This window comes from Bufo gargarizans, chromosome 5 (assembly GCF_014858855.1).
Source record: "Bufo gargarizans isolate SCDJY-AF-19 chromosome 5, ASM1485885v1, whole genome shotgun sequence".
In the NCBI taxonomy this organism is placed as follows: domain Eukaryota; kingdom Metazoa; phylum Chordata; class Amphibia; order Anura; family Bufonidae; genus Bufo; species Bufo gargarizans.
In genome coordinates, this window is record NC_058084.1 from 443,553,514 (window position 1) to 443,573,853 (window position 20,340).

At 46.6% G+C, this 20,340-nt stretch overlaps 1 protein-coding gene across 1 annotated transcript in view; it reads left to right on the forward strand.

The window, feature by feature from the left end:
* LOC122939505 (calpain-8-like) overlaps positions 1-20,340 on the forward strand; it is a 129,268-nt gene that overhangs the window by 42,319 nt on the left and 66,609 nt on the right. Inside the window, exon 3 of the mRNA XM_044295572.1 lies at positions 2,697-2,815. Coding sequence (XP_044151507.1) covers positions 2,697-2,815 — 119 coding nt within the window. The remainder of the gene's footprint in view (positions 1-2,696; positions 2,816-20,340) is intronic.

Below are 20,340 nucleotides of genomic sequence, written 5' to 3' on the forward strand. Positions count from 1 at the left end.
GACAATGGACTGTTGCAGTGGTGGCTGACGTGAAGCCTGATTCTCTGCTATGACATGCAGACTGATTCTCTGCTGACATGAAGCCAGATCCTCTGTTACGGGACCTCTCTCCTCTGCCTGGGTGCTGGGCCTGAATATATGCCAATGGACTGTTGCAGTGGTGGGTGACGTGAAGCCTCATTCTCTGCTATGACATGCAGACTGATTCTCTGCTGACATGAAGCCAGATCCTCTGTTACGGGACCTCTCTCCTCTGCCTGGGTGCTGGGCCTAAATTTATGACAATGGACTGTTGCAGTGGTGGCTGACGTGAAGCCTGATTCTCTGCTATGACATGCAGACTGATTCTCTGCTGACATGAAGCCAGATCCTCTGTTACGGGACCTCTCTCCTCTGCCTGGGTGCTGGGCCTGAATATATGCCAATGGACTGTTGCAGTGGTGGGTGACGTGAAGCCTCATTCTCTGCTATGACATGCAGACTAATTCTCTGCTGACATGAAGCCAGATTGTCTGTTACGGGACCTCTCTCCTCTGCCTGTGTGTGTGCTGGGCCTAAATATATGCCAATGGACTGTTGCAGTGGTGGCTGACGTGAAGCCTCATTCTCTGCTATGACATGCAGACTGATTCTCTGCTGACATGAAGCCAGATCCTCTGTTACGGGACCTCTCTCCTCTGCCTGGGTGCTGGGCCTAAATTTATGACAATGGACTGTTGCAGTGGTGGCTGACGTGAAGCCTGATTCTCTGCTATGACATGCAGACTGATTCTCTGCTGTCATGAAGCCAGATTGTCTGTTACGGGACCTTTCTCCTCTACCTGGGTTCTGGGCCTAAATTTATGAAAATTGACTCTTACAGTGGTGGGTGACGTGAAGCCTGATTCTCTGCTATGATATGAAGACTGATTCTCTGCTGACATGAAGCCAGATTGTCTGTTACGGGACCTTTCTCCTCTGCCTGGGTTCTGGGCCTAAATTTATGAAAATTGACTCTTACAGTGGTGGGTGACGTGAAGCCTGATTCTCTGCTATGATATGAAGACTGATTCTCTGCTGACATGAAGCCAGATTGTCTGTTACGGGACCTTTCTCCTCTGCCTGGGTTCTGGGCCTAAATTTATGAAAATTGACTCTTACAGTGGTGGGTGACGTGAAGCCTGATTCTCTGCTATGATATGAAGACTGATTCTCTGCTGACATGAAGCCAGATTGTCTGTTACTGGACCTTTCTCCTCTGCCTGGGTTCTGGGCCTAAATTTATGAAAATTGACTCTTACAGTGGTGGGTGACGTGAAGCCTGATTCTCTGCTATGATATGAAGACTGATTCTCTGCTGACATGAAGCCAGATTGTCTGTTACGGGACCTTTCTCCTCTGCCTGGGTTCTGGGCCTAAATTTATGAAAATTGACTCTTACAGTGGTGGGTGACGTGAAGCCTGATTCTCTGCTATGATATGAAGACTGATTCTCTGCTGACATGAAGCCAGATTCTCTGTTACGGGACCTCTCTCCTCTGCCTGGGTGCTGGGCCTAAATTTATGACAATGGACTGTTGCAGTGGTGGCTGACGTGAAGCCTGATTCTCTGCTATGACATGCAGACTGATTCTCTGCTGACATGAAGCCAGATTCTCTGTTACGGGACCTCTCTCCTCTGCCTGTGTGTGTGCTGGGCCTAAATATATGCCAATGGACTGTTGCAGTGGTGGCTGACGTGAAGCCTCATTCTCTGCTATGACATGCAGACTAATTCTCTGCTGACATGAAGACAGATTCTCTGTTACGGGACCTCTCTCCTCTGCCTGGGTGCCGGGGCCTAAATATCTGAGAATGGACTGTTCCAGTGGTGGGTGACGGGAAGCCAGATTCTCTGCTATGGAACCTCTCTCCAATTGATTTTGGTTAATTTTTATTTATTTAATTTTTATTTTAATTCATTTCCCTATCCACATTTGTTTGCAGGGGATTTACCTACATGTTGCTGCCTTTTGCAGCCCTCTAGCTCTTTCCTGGGCTGTTTTACAGCCTTTTTAGTGCCGAAAAGTTCGGGTCCCCATTGACTTCAATGGGGTTCGGGTTCGGGACGAAGTTCGGATCGGGTTCGGATCCCGAACCCGAACATTTCCGGGATGTTCGGCCGAACTTCTCGAACCCGAACATCCAGGTGTTCGCTCAACTCTAAATACAACCGGATCCGTTCATAACGGATGCAGACGGTTGTATTATCAGAATGGAAGCGTTTTTGCTGATCCATGACGGATCCAGCAAAAACACTGGTGTGAAAGTAGCCTAATACAGGCTCAGGCTCATTTCTTTGAATAAACACCTTCTCCCCGATCTCTGCATCCCGTAAAAAGCACACTTCAGGGTTTCTGGCTTCTTAGATGCCGTAGTCACATTTGACCATGGCATCTGAGGGGGTAAATGTCCGCAATAGGCATTACTGATAGTTGCTGACAGCCGCTCGTGTCTGCTGTATGAAACATCAGGCACCCACTAGTTATGGAGCTCGCTCCACTCTGGAGGGTGCTCCATCTTTAAAGACCCCTGTACGTATATGGCGGATGTTGTGAAGGGGTAAAAAAAAAGAACTCATTCATTATTGCTTTTTTACAGACTTACTCCAAATTATTGGAAACTAAAATGAAATACATAAGACATTCCCTTTGACCCTTGACTCTTTCTTTACACAGTAGACTGTTGGCTCCTCGCCTCCGTCGCATGTCTCACATTGAATCAAGATTGCCTCTTCCGTGTGGTTCCACCAAATCAATCCTTTGACAAAGACTATGCCGGGATCTTTTATTTCAAGGTACAGTAACTTCTTAATGTGACACAATGTAAAGCTTCTGGGCCACAGTGCAAAGTCTTTACCAGGGCCCCACCTAGCATGTACCATTGATAATACTAGTATCCTCTTTTATGGAAGGGGTGTCCTTGGGCACCCCCAGGCCTCAGGAGCTAGGTGTGACTGCTACCTCCATACCTCCTACAGAAGTCCCTGCATAGAATCCAGTTGATTCACATTTGACAACCACTCCATTCAGGTTTTTTGTAATATGCAGTTCGGACACACCCTTTCATTTCTTTTCTTTTTCTCCATTACAGCCAGCCCTGTGATGTCACAGCCCTATAAATACGGTGGCCATCTTAGATTCAGACATTTTCCAGCGTTCTGAGTGCAGGGACAGACGTGAGAAGGTGTTAGGGAGAGCAATAGGAAAAACCTCATTGTGAAAAAAAAACTTAAAAACGATTTAAAAGTGCAGAGAAAGGATAGGAGGAATCACTTCACAGCATATTAGTGCAGGGAGAGATGTCAGAAGGCGCTAGGGACAGTGCTAGAAAAGCGATTTACAAGTGCAGGAAAAGATTATTTGGGGATCTAAATAGCCATTATACAGCTCTGTCATTCCAGCAATTTGTTCTTGTTATTGGGGCGCAAGTGCTATGTTGAAAAGCCTTTAGTGGTCTATTTTAGTACAAAAAGAAAAATATACACGCACTTTACTGTTGCAGTTATTTGTGGCAAAAGCGTTTAGTGGCCTATTTCAGTACAGAAAAAATATATATATACACATTTCACTTCTGCAGTTATATGTGGTGATAGTGTTTATTGGGCTATTTCAGTACAAAAATAGAGATACAGTACAGACCAAAAGTTTGGACACACCTTCTCATTCAAAGAGTTTTCTTTATTTTCATGACTATGAAAATTGTAGATTCACACTGAAGGCATCAAAACTATGAATTAACACATGTGGAATTATATACATAACAAAAAAGTGTGAAACAACTGAAAATATGTCATATTCTAGGTTCTTCAAAGTGCCCTGTCAGGTTTAATAAGTGGGATTTCTTGCCTTATAAATAAGGGTTGGGACCATCAGTTGCGTTGTGGAGAAGTCAGGTGGATACACAGCTGATAGTCCTACTAAATAGACTGTTAGAATTTATATTATGGCTAGAAAAAAAGCAGCTAAGTAAAGAAAAAACGAGTGGCCATCATTACTTTAAGAAATGAAGGTCAGTCAGTCCGAAAAATTGGGAAAACTTTGAAAGTGTCCCCAAGTGCAGTCACAAAAACCATCAAGCGCTACAAAGAAACTGGCTCACATGCGGACCGCCCCAGGAAAGGAAGACCAAGAGTCACCTCTGCTGCGGAGGATAAGTTCATCCGAGTCACCAGCCTCAGAAATCGCAGGTTAACAGCAGCTCAGATTAGAGACCAGGTCAATGCCACACAGAGTTCTAGCAGCAGACACATCTCTAGAACAACTGTTAAGAGGAGACTGTGTGAATCAGGCCTTCATGGTAGAATATCTGCTAGGAAACCAATGCTAAGGATAGGCAACAAGCAGAAGAGACTTGTTTGGGCTAAAGAACACAAGGAATGGACATTAGACCAGTGGAAATCTGTGCTTTGGTCTGATGAGTCCAAATTTGAGATCTTTGGTTCCAACCACCGTGTCTTTGTGCGACGCAGAAAAGGTGAACGGATGGACTCTACATGCCTGGTTCCCACCCTGAAGCATGGAGGAGGAGGTGTGATGGTGTGGGGGTTCTTTGCTGGTGACACTGTTGGGGATTTACTGGACCAGCATGGCTACCACAGCATCTTGCAGCGGCATGCTATTCCATCCGGTTTGCGTTTAGTTGGACCATCATTTATTTTTCAACAGGACAATGACCCCAAACACACCTCCAGGCTGTGTAAGGGCTATTTGAAGGAGAGCGATGGGGTGCTGCGCCAGATGACCTGGCCTCCACAGTCACCAGACCTGAACCCAATCGAAATGGTTTGGGGTGAGCTGGACCGCAGAGTGAAGGCAAAAGGGCCAACAAGTGCTAAGCATCTCTGGGAACTCCTTCAAGACTGTTGGAAGACCATTTCAGGTGACTACCTCTTGAAGCTCATCAAGAGAATGCCAAGAGTGTGCAAAGCAGTAATCAAAGCAAAAGTTGGCTACTTTGAAGAACCTAGAATATTACATATTTTCAGTTGTTTCACACTTTTTTGTTATGTATATAATTCCACATGTGTTAATTCATAGTTTTGATGCCTTCAATGTGAATCTGCAATTTTCATAGTCATGAAAATAAAGAAAACTCTTTGAATGAGAAGGTGTGTCCAAACTTTTGGTCTGTACTGTATATGCGCAGTTTACTTTTTCCGTTATTTGCACTAAAAGCGTTTACTGGCCTACTTCTGTGCAAAAAGAGAAATATATACGCAGTTCACTTTTGCAGTTATTTGTACTTAAAGCGTTTACTGGCCTACAGGTATTTCTGTGCAAAAAGAGAAATATACAGTCAGGTCCATAAATATTGGGACATTGACACAATTCTAACATTTTTGGCTCTATACACCACCACAATGGATTTGAAATGAAACGAACAAGATGTGCTTTAACTGCAGACTGTCAGCTTTAATTTGAGAGTATTTACATCCAAATCAGGTGAACGGTGCAGGAATTACAACAGTTTGCATATGTGCCTCCCACTTGGTAAGGGACCAAAAGTAATGGGACAATTGCTTCTCAGCTGTTCCATGGCCAGGTGTGTGTTATTCGCTCATTATCCCAATTACAATGAGCAGATAAAAGGTCCATAGTTCATTTCAAGTCTGCTATTTGCATTTGGAATCTGTTGCTATCAACTCTCAAGATGAGATCCAAAGAGCTGTCACTATCAGTGAAGAAAGCCATCATTAGGCTGAAAAAAACAAAACAAACCCATCAGAGAGATAGCAAAAACATTAGGCATGGCCAAAACAACTGTTTGGAACATTCTTAAAAAGAATAAACGCACCGGTGAGCTCAGCAACACCAAAAGACCTGGAAGACCACGGAAAACAACTGTGGTGGATGACCGAAGAATTTGTCACGAGGGTGTCAAGAGCTACGTCTGACTCCGTTATACCCGGGGTCAGGAAGTCGCAGCGGGTGGTCGCGCGCTCTAGGTCTAAAGATCACGTTGTTTCTTAATGATAGTTTTCTGTGTTTGCCTTGCAATCCTTTTTGTCTCACTCAGGGATCCGTAGCCTCTCCTCCTCAGCTGTTTCTTGTCTGTCACTCCCAACCTCCTTATATTCTCCTCTCCCACTTCTCTGGTTGCCAGATATAGAGCTTCCTGCCTGGACTTCTATACTGACCCACTGGAGCTGTGAATCCTGTTGTTGATCCAGAGTGTTTTCCTCCGGATCCCTGTTGGGCTTTTTGTTGTCCTCTGTTGTCGCCCACCTGGGATTATATGTTTAGTCTGTATTGTCTGTCCTCCCCTTGGTGTTTTCCTTTAGAGCTAGTGGTGCGGACTAGTGTTCCCACCGCCCTATTCACTATCTAGGGCTCAGCTTACGGAAAGCCAGGGTTTTAGGCACGTGATCGGCGTACAGGTGAGGAACCCGTCTAGGGAGGTCAGGGCAGTCAGGTGCCAGCCTCAAGGTGAGATAGGGGTCACCACCTTTCCCTCTCCCTTGGACAGGGCCTTCCTCTTTCCCTCCCTTCGTGTCACGTATGTGATAGGCACGCCGGTCGTGATAGAATTCTTTCCCTGGTGAAGAAAACACCCTTCACAACAGTTGGTCAGATCAAGAGCACTCTTCAGGAGGTAGGTGTAAGTGTGTCAAAGTCAACAATCAAGAGCAGACTTCACCAGAGTGAATACAGAGGGTTCACCACAAGATGTAAACCATTGGTGAGCCTCAAAAACAGGAGGGCCAGATTAGAGTTTGCCAAACAACATCTAAAAAAGCCTTCACACTTCTGGAACAACATTCTATGGACAGATGAGACCAAGATCAACTTGTACCAGAGTGATGGGAAGAGAAGAGTATGGAGAAGGAAAGGAACTGTTCATGATCCTAAGCATACTACCTCATCAGTGAAGCATGGTGGTGGTAGTGTCATGGTGTGGGCATGTATGGCTGCCAATGGAACTGGTTCTCTTGTATTTATTGATGATGTGACTGCTGACAAAAGCAGCAGGATGAATTCTGAAGTGTTTCAGGTAATATTATCCGCTCATATTCAGCCAAATGCTTCAACTCATTGGACGGCGCTTCACAGTGCAGATGGACAATGACCCAAAGCATACTGCAAAAGCAACCAAATAGTTTTTTAAGGGAAAGAAGTGGAATGTTATGCAATGGCCAAGTCAATCACCTGACCTGAATCCGATTGAGCATGCATTTCACTTGCTGAAGACAAAACTGAAGGGAAAATGCCCCAAGAACCAGCAGGAAATGTAGACAGTTGCAGTAGGGGCCTGGAAGAGCATCACCAGGGATGAAACCCAGCGTCTGCTGATGTCTATGCGTTCCAGACTTCAGGCTGTAATTGACTGCAAAGGATTTGCAGCCAAGTATTAAAAAGTGAAAGTTTGATTTATTTTGTCCCATTACTTTTGGTTCCTTAACAAGAGGGAGGCACATATGCAAACTGTTGTAATTCCTACACCGTTTACCTGATTTGGATGTAAATACCCTTAAATTAAAGCTGACAGTCTGCAGTTAAAGCGTATCTTGTTCGTTTAATTTCAAATCCATTGTGGTGGTGTATAGAGCCATAAATGTTAGAATTGTGTCGATGTCCCAATATTTATGGACCTGACTGTATACGCCGTTCACTTCTGCAGTTATATGTGGTGATAGCGTTTATTGCCGTATTTCAATACTACCAGAGAAATATATGCGCAGTTTACTTTTTCCGTTATTTGCACTAAAAGCGTTTACTGGCCTATTTCTGTGCAAAAAGAGAAATATATAATCATTTCACTTCTGCAGGTATATGTGGTGATAGTGTTTATTGGCCTATTTCAGTACTACCAGAGAAATATATACGCAGTTCACTTTTTCCGTTATTTGCACTAAAAGTGTTTACTGGCCTATTTCTGTGCAAAAAGAAAAATATATACGCAGTTCACTTCTGCAGGTATATGTGGTGATAGCGTTTATTGGCCTTTTTCAGTACAAAAATAGAAATATCTATGCAGTTCACCTTTGCAGTTATTTACACTAAAAGTGTTTACTGGCCTATTTCTGTGCAAAAAGAGAAATATATACGCAGTTCACTTCTGCAGTTATATGTGGTGACAGCATTTATTGGCGTTTTTCAGTACTACCAGAGAAATATGCAACGGCCGGGTTCAGCGTCTGGGGGATCCCTTGCCCCTTAGGAGGATTCTACGAAATATGTCCCTCTTATAGAGCAAGTAAACGTGACGCCAGTTACAGTTAAGCAGCGAGGACATGGACTCCACTTTGTAGATGGTAGTGTTGGTACCCAGGTGTAGGATTGCCAGGGTGGTGTAGAAGTGCCCACAATATCCCTGAAGGTATTGTGTTGCATGTGTCACGGTGCTCCTTACCTGGATATGGTTGGATCCCAGACATGGTCGTCAAAAGCGATGCAATAAAGTTAAGTCCAGACTTGGTTGTATGGAAGTTCAACAGTTGCTTTACTTTGCATAAACGATAGGCCTAACAATCCACAGAACTTGTCTTGGTTCCCAACAGGTTTTAGCAGGACTTTGGCAGGCAAACAACTTCTGCAAAACAAACTTATATCTGCTGAATCTGTAGCTTACTCTCTCAGCTCTGCTATGCTGTAACTTTCTCAGCAATGCTATGTCAGCAATATTAAATGGTAATGTTTTCCTTTCTGTTTGATTCTGTTGTTCTAAGTCTGTCTCTCACTGTGATCTTAGGAACTTTTTGTCCTGGCTGGCTTTTAGGGAGAGCTCAGTCCCTCAGGGACGAGCGTCTGCGTTTCTCCCTACAGCAGGGAGTACAGGAACTAACTGGTTCTTACTAGATCACACTTTCTCCTTGGAGGAGAGTATAAGAGAGCTGGAAAGCCAGGTTCCACCCTCTGTAGAGTAGCACTACCAAGTATGCTGCCACCCGCTGGGGAACCAGGTTATTACATGAACAAACACTAATGCATAGGAAGAAATGCACACTACATCGAGAACCTGGAATAAAGGCATAAGATGACATGGTTATTGCATATACAGACAGAAGCAGGGTGTAGGAGTGGTAATGCCACTTGGGGGCGTTACATTCCCCTTTACTTAAGAGGCAAGCCGCCCTTGGCTTGTGCTTAAAGTAAGTTCCAAGGGTACCCAAGGGAAGTTAAAGTGCTGCATTAGACTATATATACAGTTACTAACTGATGTAGCAACGGCTACCACGAGGTCTCTGCTCTGACGAGTAGGGTGTCCGAGAACAGTTTCCTTCTCAGGTATAACCAGAGAACCAAACAGGTGTGCACTAAGCACTCATTCTTGACTAACTTTGGAGTGTTCCGGCCAAAGGAAGTGTGGGAGTGTCTTTACTCGGTTATCCCACCACTATGCAATGAAACGCCCACAGATAGAAGAGTGGCTTTATCCGGTGTTCCCTCCCAGAAACAAGGTCTAATTATGATTTACGCTTTGTCACGTTGATGATTGAAACAGGTAGCTATAACATAGGTATCCATAATGCGGTGGGCAAGGCCTTAGAATACAGACAAATTGGAGGAGGAACCGGTATTCTCCCATATATTCATGAGGACTATTTCCTCAAAGCACACAGATTAGCAGCAGGTTACCCTTACAAAGTGTTAGACCTACTTGTGACTTTACCACTTGGTCCTATCTGTGCAGCAACAATACATTACAATATTATACCTAGGCGTTCTAGCTAACACAAGAGAAATATAGGATGATTAGTACTTTTAAGTGCTCAAAGGCAGTCCGTATGAGTAATAAAGCAAATTGCTATCTGACTACCAATATAAAGTCCAGAGGCCATTTAGAGTGCAAAAGAGGTCACATTGTACTCGTGAAAGAGTCTATACAATGGGATAAGGTGCTTAAACTTTGCTAAAACTTTAAAATGTCAGTGCAAAAATATCACAGTAGAAATCACAAAGAGCTCAAGTATACGTTTGAGTCTATTCTTTGGGTGCTTACTTGTCACGTTGCAAAACGGGAACATATAATGCAAAAAGTCAATTGCAATCCACATGAGGTAGTAAAGTTATTTGTTATCCACATGGGGTATAGTTGAAGTTTGGAGTCCATGAAGTTCAGGCACAAAAAGGAAGGATAAAAAAGAAAATATAACCACAAAACAAGGGGCAAGTTTCTCAAGATGTGTCCATGGCTTGGCTCTTATTATCTCTATAACTAAACACTTGTTTCTAAGGATTCCAGATAACGGGGGGATACCTTTGTTGGTCCATTGGGATCTCCGCAAGGACAGTTCCAAGTCTCCGGGGGTAGAAGTAGTGTCCGGGACTTGTGAAGGAGGATTGGCCACTGGACTTGATTCTGCAGATGCAGGGGTTGCAGGAATTGGCATCAGAACTCAAATTTGAGGCAGAGAGAACCATTGAAGGGGGTCCAGCATGGACGACAACTCTGTTGGCATCTCGGTCACTTGAGGCAATGGTGGTTCAAGTGATTTATCCACTTCTCTTGGCTGTTTCTGAAAAGGTTCCTTCAGGCACTTCTTGAGCCTGTTGCAGTGTAATCGCTGAGTACCTTTATCCACTCTCTGGATCTCATAGACCTCCAATGAGGGGACAGCCACGAATGTGTATGGTTCACATTCCCAGCGACTGTCCAGCTTGCTTACTGGGTGATTGTTTCTGAGCCAAGCCTTGTGTCCTGGTTGTAAGGGCTCAGCATGTGCATGTTGATCAAAGTTCTGTTTTTGTTTTTGCTGAGCTTTCTCTATTTTAAAGTCCACTTTTTCTCTGGCATCCTCTAAGCACTTCTGATGCTCTTTGACCCACTCAGATTGGGGAAGGAGTGGTTCAGAGTCCGGCACAGGGATGTCAAGGGCGAGGTCTGCAGGTAAACGGCCCTGTCTTCCAAACATGGTAGTATGGAGTGTACCCTGTGGAGCAGTGAGTTGTATTGTTGTACAGGTACACTAATTCAGGCAAAAGCAAAGGCCATTTGGGTCTCTTGTGAGGTGGTACGGGCTTGAGCATATTGATCAGGGTTTGGTTCATCTTTTCGCACAGGCCATTCCCCTGCGGGTGATATGCAGTGGTCCTCAGTTTTTTGCAGTTGTACAAAGCACAAAATTCGTAGAACAACTGAGACTCGAATGCTGATCCTTGGTCAGTGAGATTCTTGTCAAGACACCCATATGGCAGAATTAAGCTTTTCCACAGCACTGTTGCTGTAGTTTTGGCTGTTAAATCCTTCACAAGTAAATCAATATAGTGATGGACGAACATTGGCCAGGACGTTCCATGAACGCGAATGCGAGTTCGCGATCAAATATTTGTGAACCACGCGTTCGCGGCGGGCCCCATACACTTAAATGGCAAAAATTCCCACAAAAAATATGGATTTTAATCAGGGGCCATTTTTATGCGTCTTATGCTGGAGCCTAGAACAATTTGATTTTAGGCCACAGGAGTACAGCCCCAAAAAAATAGGCATTCCCCTGACAGAAAAGAACAATTGATTATGTGGCTGGAGGTATATTAGACAGTCAGTGGATAACAATTTTACTGTAGGCCAGTGGAGTACAGGCCCCAAACATTAGGCATTCACCGGACAGAAAAGAACGAGTAATTATGTGGCTGGAGGTATATTAGATAATCAGTGCATAACAATTTTACTGTAGGCCAGGGGAGTACAGGCCCCAAACATTATGCATTCACCTGACAGAAAAGAACAAGTAAATATGTGGCTGGAGGTATATTAGATGGTCAGAGGATAACAATTTCAATATAGGCCAGTGGAGTACAGGCCCCAAAAATTCTGCATTCACCTGACAGAAAAGAAAAAGTGATTATGCGGCTGGAGGTATATTAGGCGATCAGTGGATAACAATTTTACTGCAGGCTAGTGGAGTACAGGCTCCAAACATTAGGCATTCACCGGACAGAAAAAAACAAGTAATTATGTGCCTGGAGGTATATTAGATGGTCAGTAGATAGCAATTTTACTGTAGGCCAGGGGAGTACAGGCCCCAAAAATTATGCATTTACTGGACAGAAAAGAACAAGTGATTTTTGGGCTGGAGGAACATTAGGCGTTCACTGAATAACAATTTTACTGTAGTTCCAGTGAAGTACAGGCCCCCCAGTGCATAACAATATTACTGCAAGCCAGTAGAGTACAGGTCCCAAACATTAGGCATTCACCGGATAGAAAAGAACAAGTGATTATGTACCTGGAGGTACGTATATTAGGCGGTCAGTGGATAACAATTTTACTGTAGGCCAGGGGAGTACTAGCCCCCAGAATTATGCATTCACCGGACAGAAAAGAACAAATAATTATGTGGCTGGAGGTATATTAGATGGTCAGTGGATAACAATTTTACTGCAGGCCAGTAGAGTACAGGCCCCAAACATTAGACATTCAGCGGACAGAAAAGAACAAGTGATTATGTGGCTGGAGGAACATCAGGCATTCACTGAATAACAATTTTACTGTAGTTCCAGTGAAGTACAGGCCCCCAAACTTATGCATTCACCTGACAGAAAAGAACAAGTAAATATATGGCTGGAGGTTAGAGTTGAGTGAACACCTGGATGTTCGGGTTCGAGAAGTTCGGCCGAACTTCCCGAAAATGTTCGGGTTCGGGATCCGAACCCGATCCGAACTTCGTCCCGAACCCGAACCCCATTGAAGTCAATGGGGACCCGAACTTTTCGGCACAAAAACAGCTGTAAAACAGCCCAGGAAAGGGCTAGAGGGCTGCAAAAGGCAGCAACATGTAGGTAAATCCCCTGCAAACATATGTGGATAGGGAAATGAATTAAAATAAAAATTAAATAAATAAAAATTAACCAAAATCAATTGGAAAGAGGTCCCATAGCAGAGAATCTGGCTTCCCGTCACCCACCACTGGAACAGTCCATTCTCAGATATTTAGGCCCCGGCACCCAGGCAGAGGAGAGAGGTCCCGTAACAGACAATCTGGCTTCATGTCAGCAGAGAATCAGTCTTCATGTCATAGCAGAGAATCAGTCTTCATGTCATAGCAGAGAATCAGGCTTCACGTCACCCACCACTGTAAGAGTCCATTTTCATAAATTTAGGCCCAGCACCCAGGCAGAGGAGAGAGGTCCCGTAACAGACAATCTGGCTTCATGTCAGAAGAGAATTAGTCTGCATGTCATAGCAGAGAATGAGGCTTCACGTCAGCCACCACTGCAACAGTCCATTGGCATATATTTAGGCCCAGCACACAGGCAGAGGAGAGAGGTCCCGTAACAGAGGATCTGGCTTCATGTCAGCAGAGAATCAGTCTGCATGTCATAGCAGAAAATCAGGCTTCACGTCAGCCACCACTGCAACAGTCCATTGTCAGATATTTAGGCCCAGCACCCAGGCAGAGGAGAGAGGTCCCGTAACAGAGAATCTGTCTTCATGTCAGCAGAGAATTAGTCTGCATGTCATAGCAGAGAATCAGGCTTCACGTCACCCAACATTGGAACAGTCCATTGGCATATATTTAGGCCCCGGCACCCAGACAGAGGAGAGGTTCATTCAACTTTGGGTAGCCTCGCAATATAATGGTAAAATGAAAATAAAAATAGGATTGAATGAGGAAGTGCCCTGGAGTCCAATAATATATGGTTAAGGGGAGGTAGTTAATGTCTAATCTGGACAAGGGACGGACAGGTCCTGTGGGATCCATGCCTGGTTCATTTTTATGAACGTCAGCTTGTCCACATTGGCTGTAGACAGGCGGCTGTGTTTGTCTGTAATGACGCCCCCTGCCGTGCTGAATACACGTTCAGACAAAACGCTGGCCGCCGGGCAGGCCAGCACCTCCAAGGCATAAAAGGCTAGCTCTGGCCACGTGGACAATTTAGAGACCCAGAAGTTGAATGGGGCCGAACCATCAGTCAGTACGTGGAGGGGTGTGCACACGTACTGTTCCACCATGTTAGTGAAATGTTGCCTCCTGCTAACACGTTGCGTATCAGGTGGTGGTGCAGTTAGCTGTGGCGTGTTGACAAAAGTTTTCCACATCTCTGCCATGCTAACCCTGCCCTCAGAGGAGCTGGCCGTGACACAGCTGCCTTGGCGACCTCTTGCTCCTCCTCTGCCTTGGCCTTGGGCTTCCACTTGTTCCCCTGTGACATTTGGGAATGCTCTCAGTAGCGCGTCTACCAACGTGCGCTTGTACTCGCGCATCTTCCTATCACGCTCCAGTGCAGGAAGTAAGGTGGGCACATTGTCTTTGTAGCGTGGATCCAGCAGGGTGGCAACCCAGTAGTCCGCACAGGTTAAAATGTGGGCAACTCTGCTGTCGTTGCGCAGGCACTGCAGCATGTAGTCGCTCATGTGTGCCAGGCTGCCCAGGGGTAAGGACAAGCTGTCCTCTGTGGGAGGCGTATCGTCATTGTCCTGCCTTTCCCCCCAGCCACGCACCAGTGATGGGCCCGAGCTGCGTTGGGTGCCACCCCGCTGTGACCATGCTTCATCCTCATCCTCCTCCACCTCCTCCTCGTCCTCCAGTAGTGGGCCCTGGCTGGCCACATTTGTACCTGGCCTCTGCTGTTGCCAAAAACCTCCCTCTGAGTCACTTCGAAGAGACTGGCCTGAAAGTGCTAAAAATGACCCCTCTTCCTCCTCCTCCTCCTCCTCCTCCTCCTCTTCCATCATCGCCCTAAGTGTTTTCTCAAGGAGACATAGAAGTGGTATTGTAACGCTGATAACGGCGTCATCGCCACTGGCCATGTTGGTGGAGTACTCGAAACAGCGCAACAGGGCACACAGGTCTCGCATGGAGGCCCAGTCATTGGTGGTGAAGTGGTGCTGTTCTGTAGTGCGACTGACCCGTGCGTGCTGCAGCTGAAACTCCACTATGGCCTGCTGCTGCTCGCACAGTCTGTCCAGCATGTGCAAGGTGGAGTTCCACCTGGTGGGCACGTCGCATATGAGGCGGTGAGCGGGAAGGTCGAAGTTACGCTGTAGCGCAGACAGGCGAGCAGCAGCAGGATGTGAACGCCGGAAGCGCGAACAGACGGCCCGCACTTTATGCAGCAGCTCTGACATGTCGGGGTAGTTGTGAATGAACTTCTGCACCACCAAATTCAGCACATGCGCCAAGCAAGGGATGTGCGTCAAATTGGCTAGTCCCAGAGCTGCAACGAGATTTCGCCCATTATCACACACCACCAGGCCGGGCTTGAGGCTCACCGGCAGCAACCACTCGTCGGTCTGTTGTTCTATACCACGCCACAACTCCTGTGCGGTGTGGGGCCTGTCCCCCAAACATATGAGTTTCAGAATGGCCTGCTGACGTTTACCCCGGGCTGTGCTGAAGTTGGTGGTGAAGATGTGTGGCTGACTGGATGAGCAGGTGGAAGAAGAGGAGGAGGAAGCCGAGAAGGAGGAGGTGGCAACAGGAGGCAAAGAATGTTGCCCTGCGATCCTTGGCGGCGGAAGGACGTGCGCTAAACAGCTCTCCGCCTGGGGCCCAGCTGCCACTACATTTACCCAGTGTGCAGTTAGGGAGATATAGCGTCCCTGGCCGTGCTTACTGGTCCACGTATCTGTGGTTAGGTGGACCTTGCTACAGATGGCGTTGCGCAGTGCACACTTGATTTTATCGGATACTTGGTTGTGCAGGGAAGGCACGGCTCTCTTGGAGAAGTAGTGGCGGCTGGGAACAACATACTGTGGGCAGCAAGCGACATGAGCTGTTTGAAGCTGTCTGTGTCCACCAGCCTAAATGACAGCATTTCATAGGCCAGTAGTTTAGAAATGCTGGCATTCAGGGCCAGGGATCGAGGGTGGCTAGGTGGGAATTTACGCTTTCTCTCAAATGTTTGTGAGATGGAGAGCTGAACGCTGCCGTGTGACATGGTTGAGACGCTTGGTGACGGAGGTGGTGGTGCTGTTGGTGGTACATCCCCTGTTTGCTGGGCGGCAGGTGCCAATGTTCCTCCAGAGGCAGAGGAAGAGGCCGAGGCGGCAGCAGCAGAAGAGGCCGAGGCGGCAGCAGCAGAAGAGGCCGAGGCGGCAGCAGCAGAAGAGGTAGCAGGGGGAGCCTGAGTGACTTCCTTGGTTTTAAGGTGTTTACTCCACTGCAGTTCATGCTTTGCATGCAGGTGCCTGGTCATGCAGGTTGTGCTCAGGTTCAGAACGTTAATGCCTCGCTTCAGGCTCTGATGGCACAGCGTGCAAACCACTCGGGTCTTGTCGTCAGCACATTGTTTGAAGAAGTGCCATGCCAGGGAACTCCTTGAAGCTGCCTTTGGGGTGCTCGGTCCCAGATGGCGGCGGTCAGTAGCAGGCGGAGTCTCTTGGCGGCGGGTGTTCTGCTTTTGCCCACTGCTCCCTCTTTTGCTACGCTGTTGGCTCGGTCTCACCACTGCCTCTTCCTCCGAACTGTGAAAGTCAGTGGCACGACCTTCATTCCATGTGGGGTCTAGGACCTCATCGTCCCCTGCATCGTCTTCCACCCAGTCTTGATCCCTGACCTCCTGTTCAGTCTGCACACTGCAGAAAGACGCAGCAGTTGGCACCTGTGTTTCGTCATCATCAGAGACATGCTGAGGTGGTATTCCCATATCCTCATCATCAGGAAACATAAGTGGTTGTGTGTCAGTGCATTCTATGTCTTCCATTGCTGGGGAAGGGCTAGGTGGATGCCCTTGGGAAACCCTGCCAGCGGAGTCTTCAAACAGCATAAGAGACTGCTGCATAACTTGAGGCTCAGACAGTTTCCCTGGTATGCATGGGGGTGATGTGACAGACTGATGGGGTTGGTTTTCAGGCGCCATCTGTGCGCTTTCTGCAGAAGACTGGGTGGGAGATAATGTGAACGTGCTGGATCCACTGTCGGCCACCCAATTGACTAATGCCTGTACCTGCTCAGGCCTTACCATCCTTAGAACGGCATTGGGCCCCACCATATATCGCTGTAAATTCTGGCGGCTACTGGGACCTGAGGTAGTTGGTACGCTAGGACGTGTGGATGTGGCAGAACGGCCACGTCCTCTCCCAGCACCAGAGGGTCCACTAACACCACCACGACCATGTCCGCGTCCCTTACTAGATGTTTTCCTCATTGTTATGGTTCACCACAACAACAAAAATATTATTTGGCCCAATGTATTGTATTCAAATTCAGCGGGATATAAATTTGAGGCCTAGTATTTAGGCGCTGGGTGACCGGTATGGATTTAGTGACAGAATTAGACTTGGAAATGCACAGTAGCGTGTGTGTGAAGTTATTCTGAATGACCCTATGTGCACCTTGAATATTATATACCCTTTTAGGGATAGATTTCAAATAGCTCTGATATAGCAGAAACCACTAAATTATGAAATTGCTAAATTGGGAATTGTATTTCAACCCAGAACAAAAAATGTGCTTTGACGGACACTAAATAACTTGCCCATCCACAACAGGACAGCGGTAACGAGAGATTTAGCGGGATATAAATTTGAGGCCTAGTATTTAGGCGCTGGGTGACAGGTATGGGTTTAGTGACAGAATTAGACTTGGAAATGCACAGTAGCGTGTGTGTGAAGTTATTCTGAATGACCCTATGTGCACCTTGAATATTATATACCCTTTTAGGGATAGATTTCAAATAGCTCTGATACAGCAGAAACCACTAAATTATGAAATTGCTAAATTGGGAATTGTATTTCAACCCTGAACAAAAAATGTGCTTTGACGGACACTAAATAACTTGCCCAGCCACAACAGTACAGCGGTAACGACAGATTTAGCGGGATATAAATTTGAGGCCTAGTATTTAGGCGCTGGGTGACCGGTATGGATTTACTGACAGAGTTAGACTGGGATATGGCCAAAAAATAACCACACTATTGCTGGTTAAATGCACTTGGTGTGACAGCTTGACCAACCACACTACTGAGGGTTAAATGCACTTGGTGACGGGCGCAGCTTGCCCCTGATGTAGTATATGGCCAAAAAATGAACAGACTATTGCTGGTTAAATGCACTTGGTGTGACAGCTTGACCAACCACACTACTGAGGGTTAAATGCACTTGGTGACGGGCGCAGCTTGCCCCTGATGCAGTATATGGCCAAAAAATGAACAGACTATTGCTGGTTAAATGCACTTGGTGACGGGCGCAGCTTGCCCCTGATTTAGTATATGGCCAAATAATTAACAGACTATTGCTGGTTAAATGCACTTGGTGTGACAGCTTCACCCTGATGTAGGCTTTAGCCAAAAAACAACCACACCATTGAGGGTTAAATGCACTTGGTCGCAGCTTGGATGCACTTGGTCGCAGCACCGCACAAGACACAAAATGGCCGCCGATCACCCCAGAAAAAAGTGACTGACAAACGGTCTGGGCAGCCTAAAAACAGTGAGCAATTGAATTTCAGCAGCTCAATGATGCACAGCTGCAGATCGATCGATTAATCAAGTCCTTTGGAGGAGTTAATCTGCCTAATCTCGCCCTACTGTCGCAGCCGCAACCTCTCCCTACGCTAATCAGAGCAGAGCAGAGTGACGGGCGGCGCTATGTGACTCCAGCTTAAATAGAGGCTGGGTCACATGGTGCTCTGGCCAATCACAGCCATGCCAATAGTAGGCATGGCTGTGACGGCCTCTTGGGGCAAGTAGTATGACGCTTGTTGATTGGCTGCTTTGCAGCCTTTCAAAAAGCGCCAAGAAAGCGTCACAAAAGCGCCAAGAAAGCGACGAACACCGAACCCGAACCCGGACTTTTACGAAAATGTCCGGGTTTGGGTCCGTGTCACGGACACCCCAAAATTCGGTACGAACCCGAACTATACAGTTCGAGTTCGCTCATCCCTACTGGAGGTATATTAGACGGTCAGTGGATAACAATTTTACTGTAGGCCAGGGGAGTACAGGCCCCAAACATTAGGCATTTACCTGACAGAAAAGAACAAGTGATTATGTGGCTGGAGGTATATTAGGCGATCAGTGGATAACAATGTTACTGCAGGCCAGTGGAGTATAGGCACCAAAAATTATGCATTTACTGGACAGAAAAGAACAAGTGATTATGTGGCTGGGGGTATATTAGGCGGTCAGTGGATAACAATTTTACTGTAGGCCAGTGGAGTAAAGGCCCCAAACATTAGGCATTTACCGGACAGAAAAGAAAAAGTGATTATGTGGCTGGAGGTACAGATGTAGCAGGGTTAGCACTCCAACACTTAACTCAAATTTCTTAACTCATCGAGTTATCTTGAGACAAAAGCCATTGAAAAGCAATTGAAGGTGTTTGCTTAGATTAGATAACACAACTCAGAAATCTCAGAAAACAGGAGTGTTAACTCTACTCCATCCGTATATTAGGCGGTCAGTGGATAACAATTTTACTGCAGTACAGTGGAGTGAAGGCTCTGGGATGCCCTTCTGGGAGAAATATTTCCTTCCAGGGACCTTCTATTGCGGTGTGTCAATAGTCACAAATTTTCTAAATGCCTCCGAGTCGACCAGTTTATATGGCAGTAGTTGGTGGGCTAGCAGTTTCGACAAGCCAGCGGTCAGCCGTTGAGCAAGAGGGTTATCTGGTCTAATCAACTTTTTACGCTCGAACATTTGGGCTACAAAAGCCTGCCTTTTGCCATATAAGCGCGACAACAGCACGGTGGAAGGTGGAGTGGAGGACAAATGGTAGGAGAGAGGAGGAGAATAGGCAGGACGTGGAGCTCCGGGAGTGTGGCTTTGTGGGTTCTAACGGCGTTGCTCTCACTGGGCTCGGGGATGGGAGGCCAGGTGCCTTCTTAAGGCAGTCGTCCCTAGGTGAGTGTTGGGCTTACCACAACCTATGCGTTAACAGCACAGGCTGCAGATGGCAACACTATTGTCAGCAGCTGACACAAAAAAAAAAAAGCCCACACTGTGGAGCCATGTGCCGGTGTCCTGGCAGCGCAAGATATGACCGTGCATGGTGGATTGCTCGCTCCAGATACATTTGCAGTCTGCTTTTTGTCTCCTGTGCACTGCAAATTCTGCCTGCTTCTCCTTCTTCTCCTTCCTATCTGCTGCTCTGTCTCTTCCACTGAACTCCCCTCCTCTTCCTCTCTTGTGGGCACCCACATTACGTCCATCGACACATTATCATCGTCATCCTACCCACCACTGACATTAGAGATCTTGGAGTTGGTAGCAACAGCGGGGACCACCCTCCTTGGGCCGATCTGGGTACTGTTGTCAGACCACTGCTACCTCCTCCTCCTCATCCGATGCCAAGAATGGCTGAACATTGGTAAGGTCTGGGAATGGATTGGAAAATAATTCCTCTGACTCAAGTGGAGTGGCTATGGTGGTGGTGGTGGTGTCTTTGGGGGTGCACACAGCAGAGAGTGAGGAGGGTGCAGATACAGCAGGTAT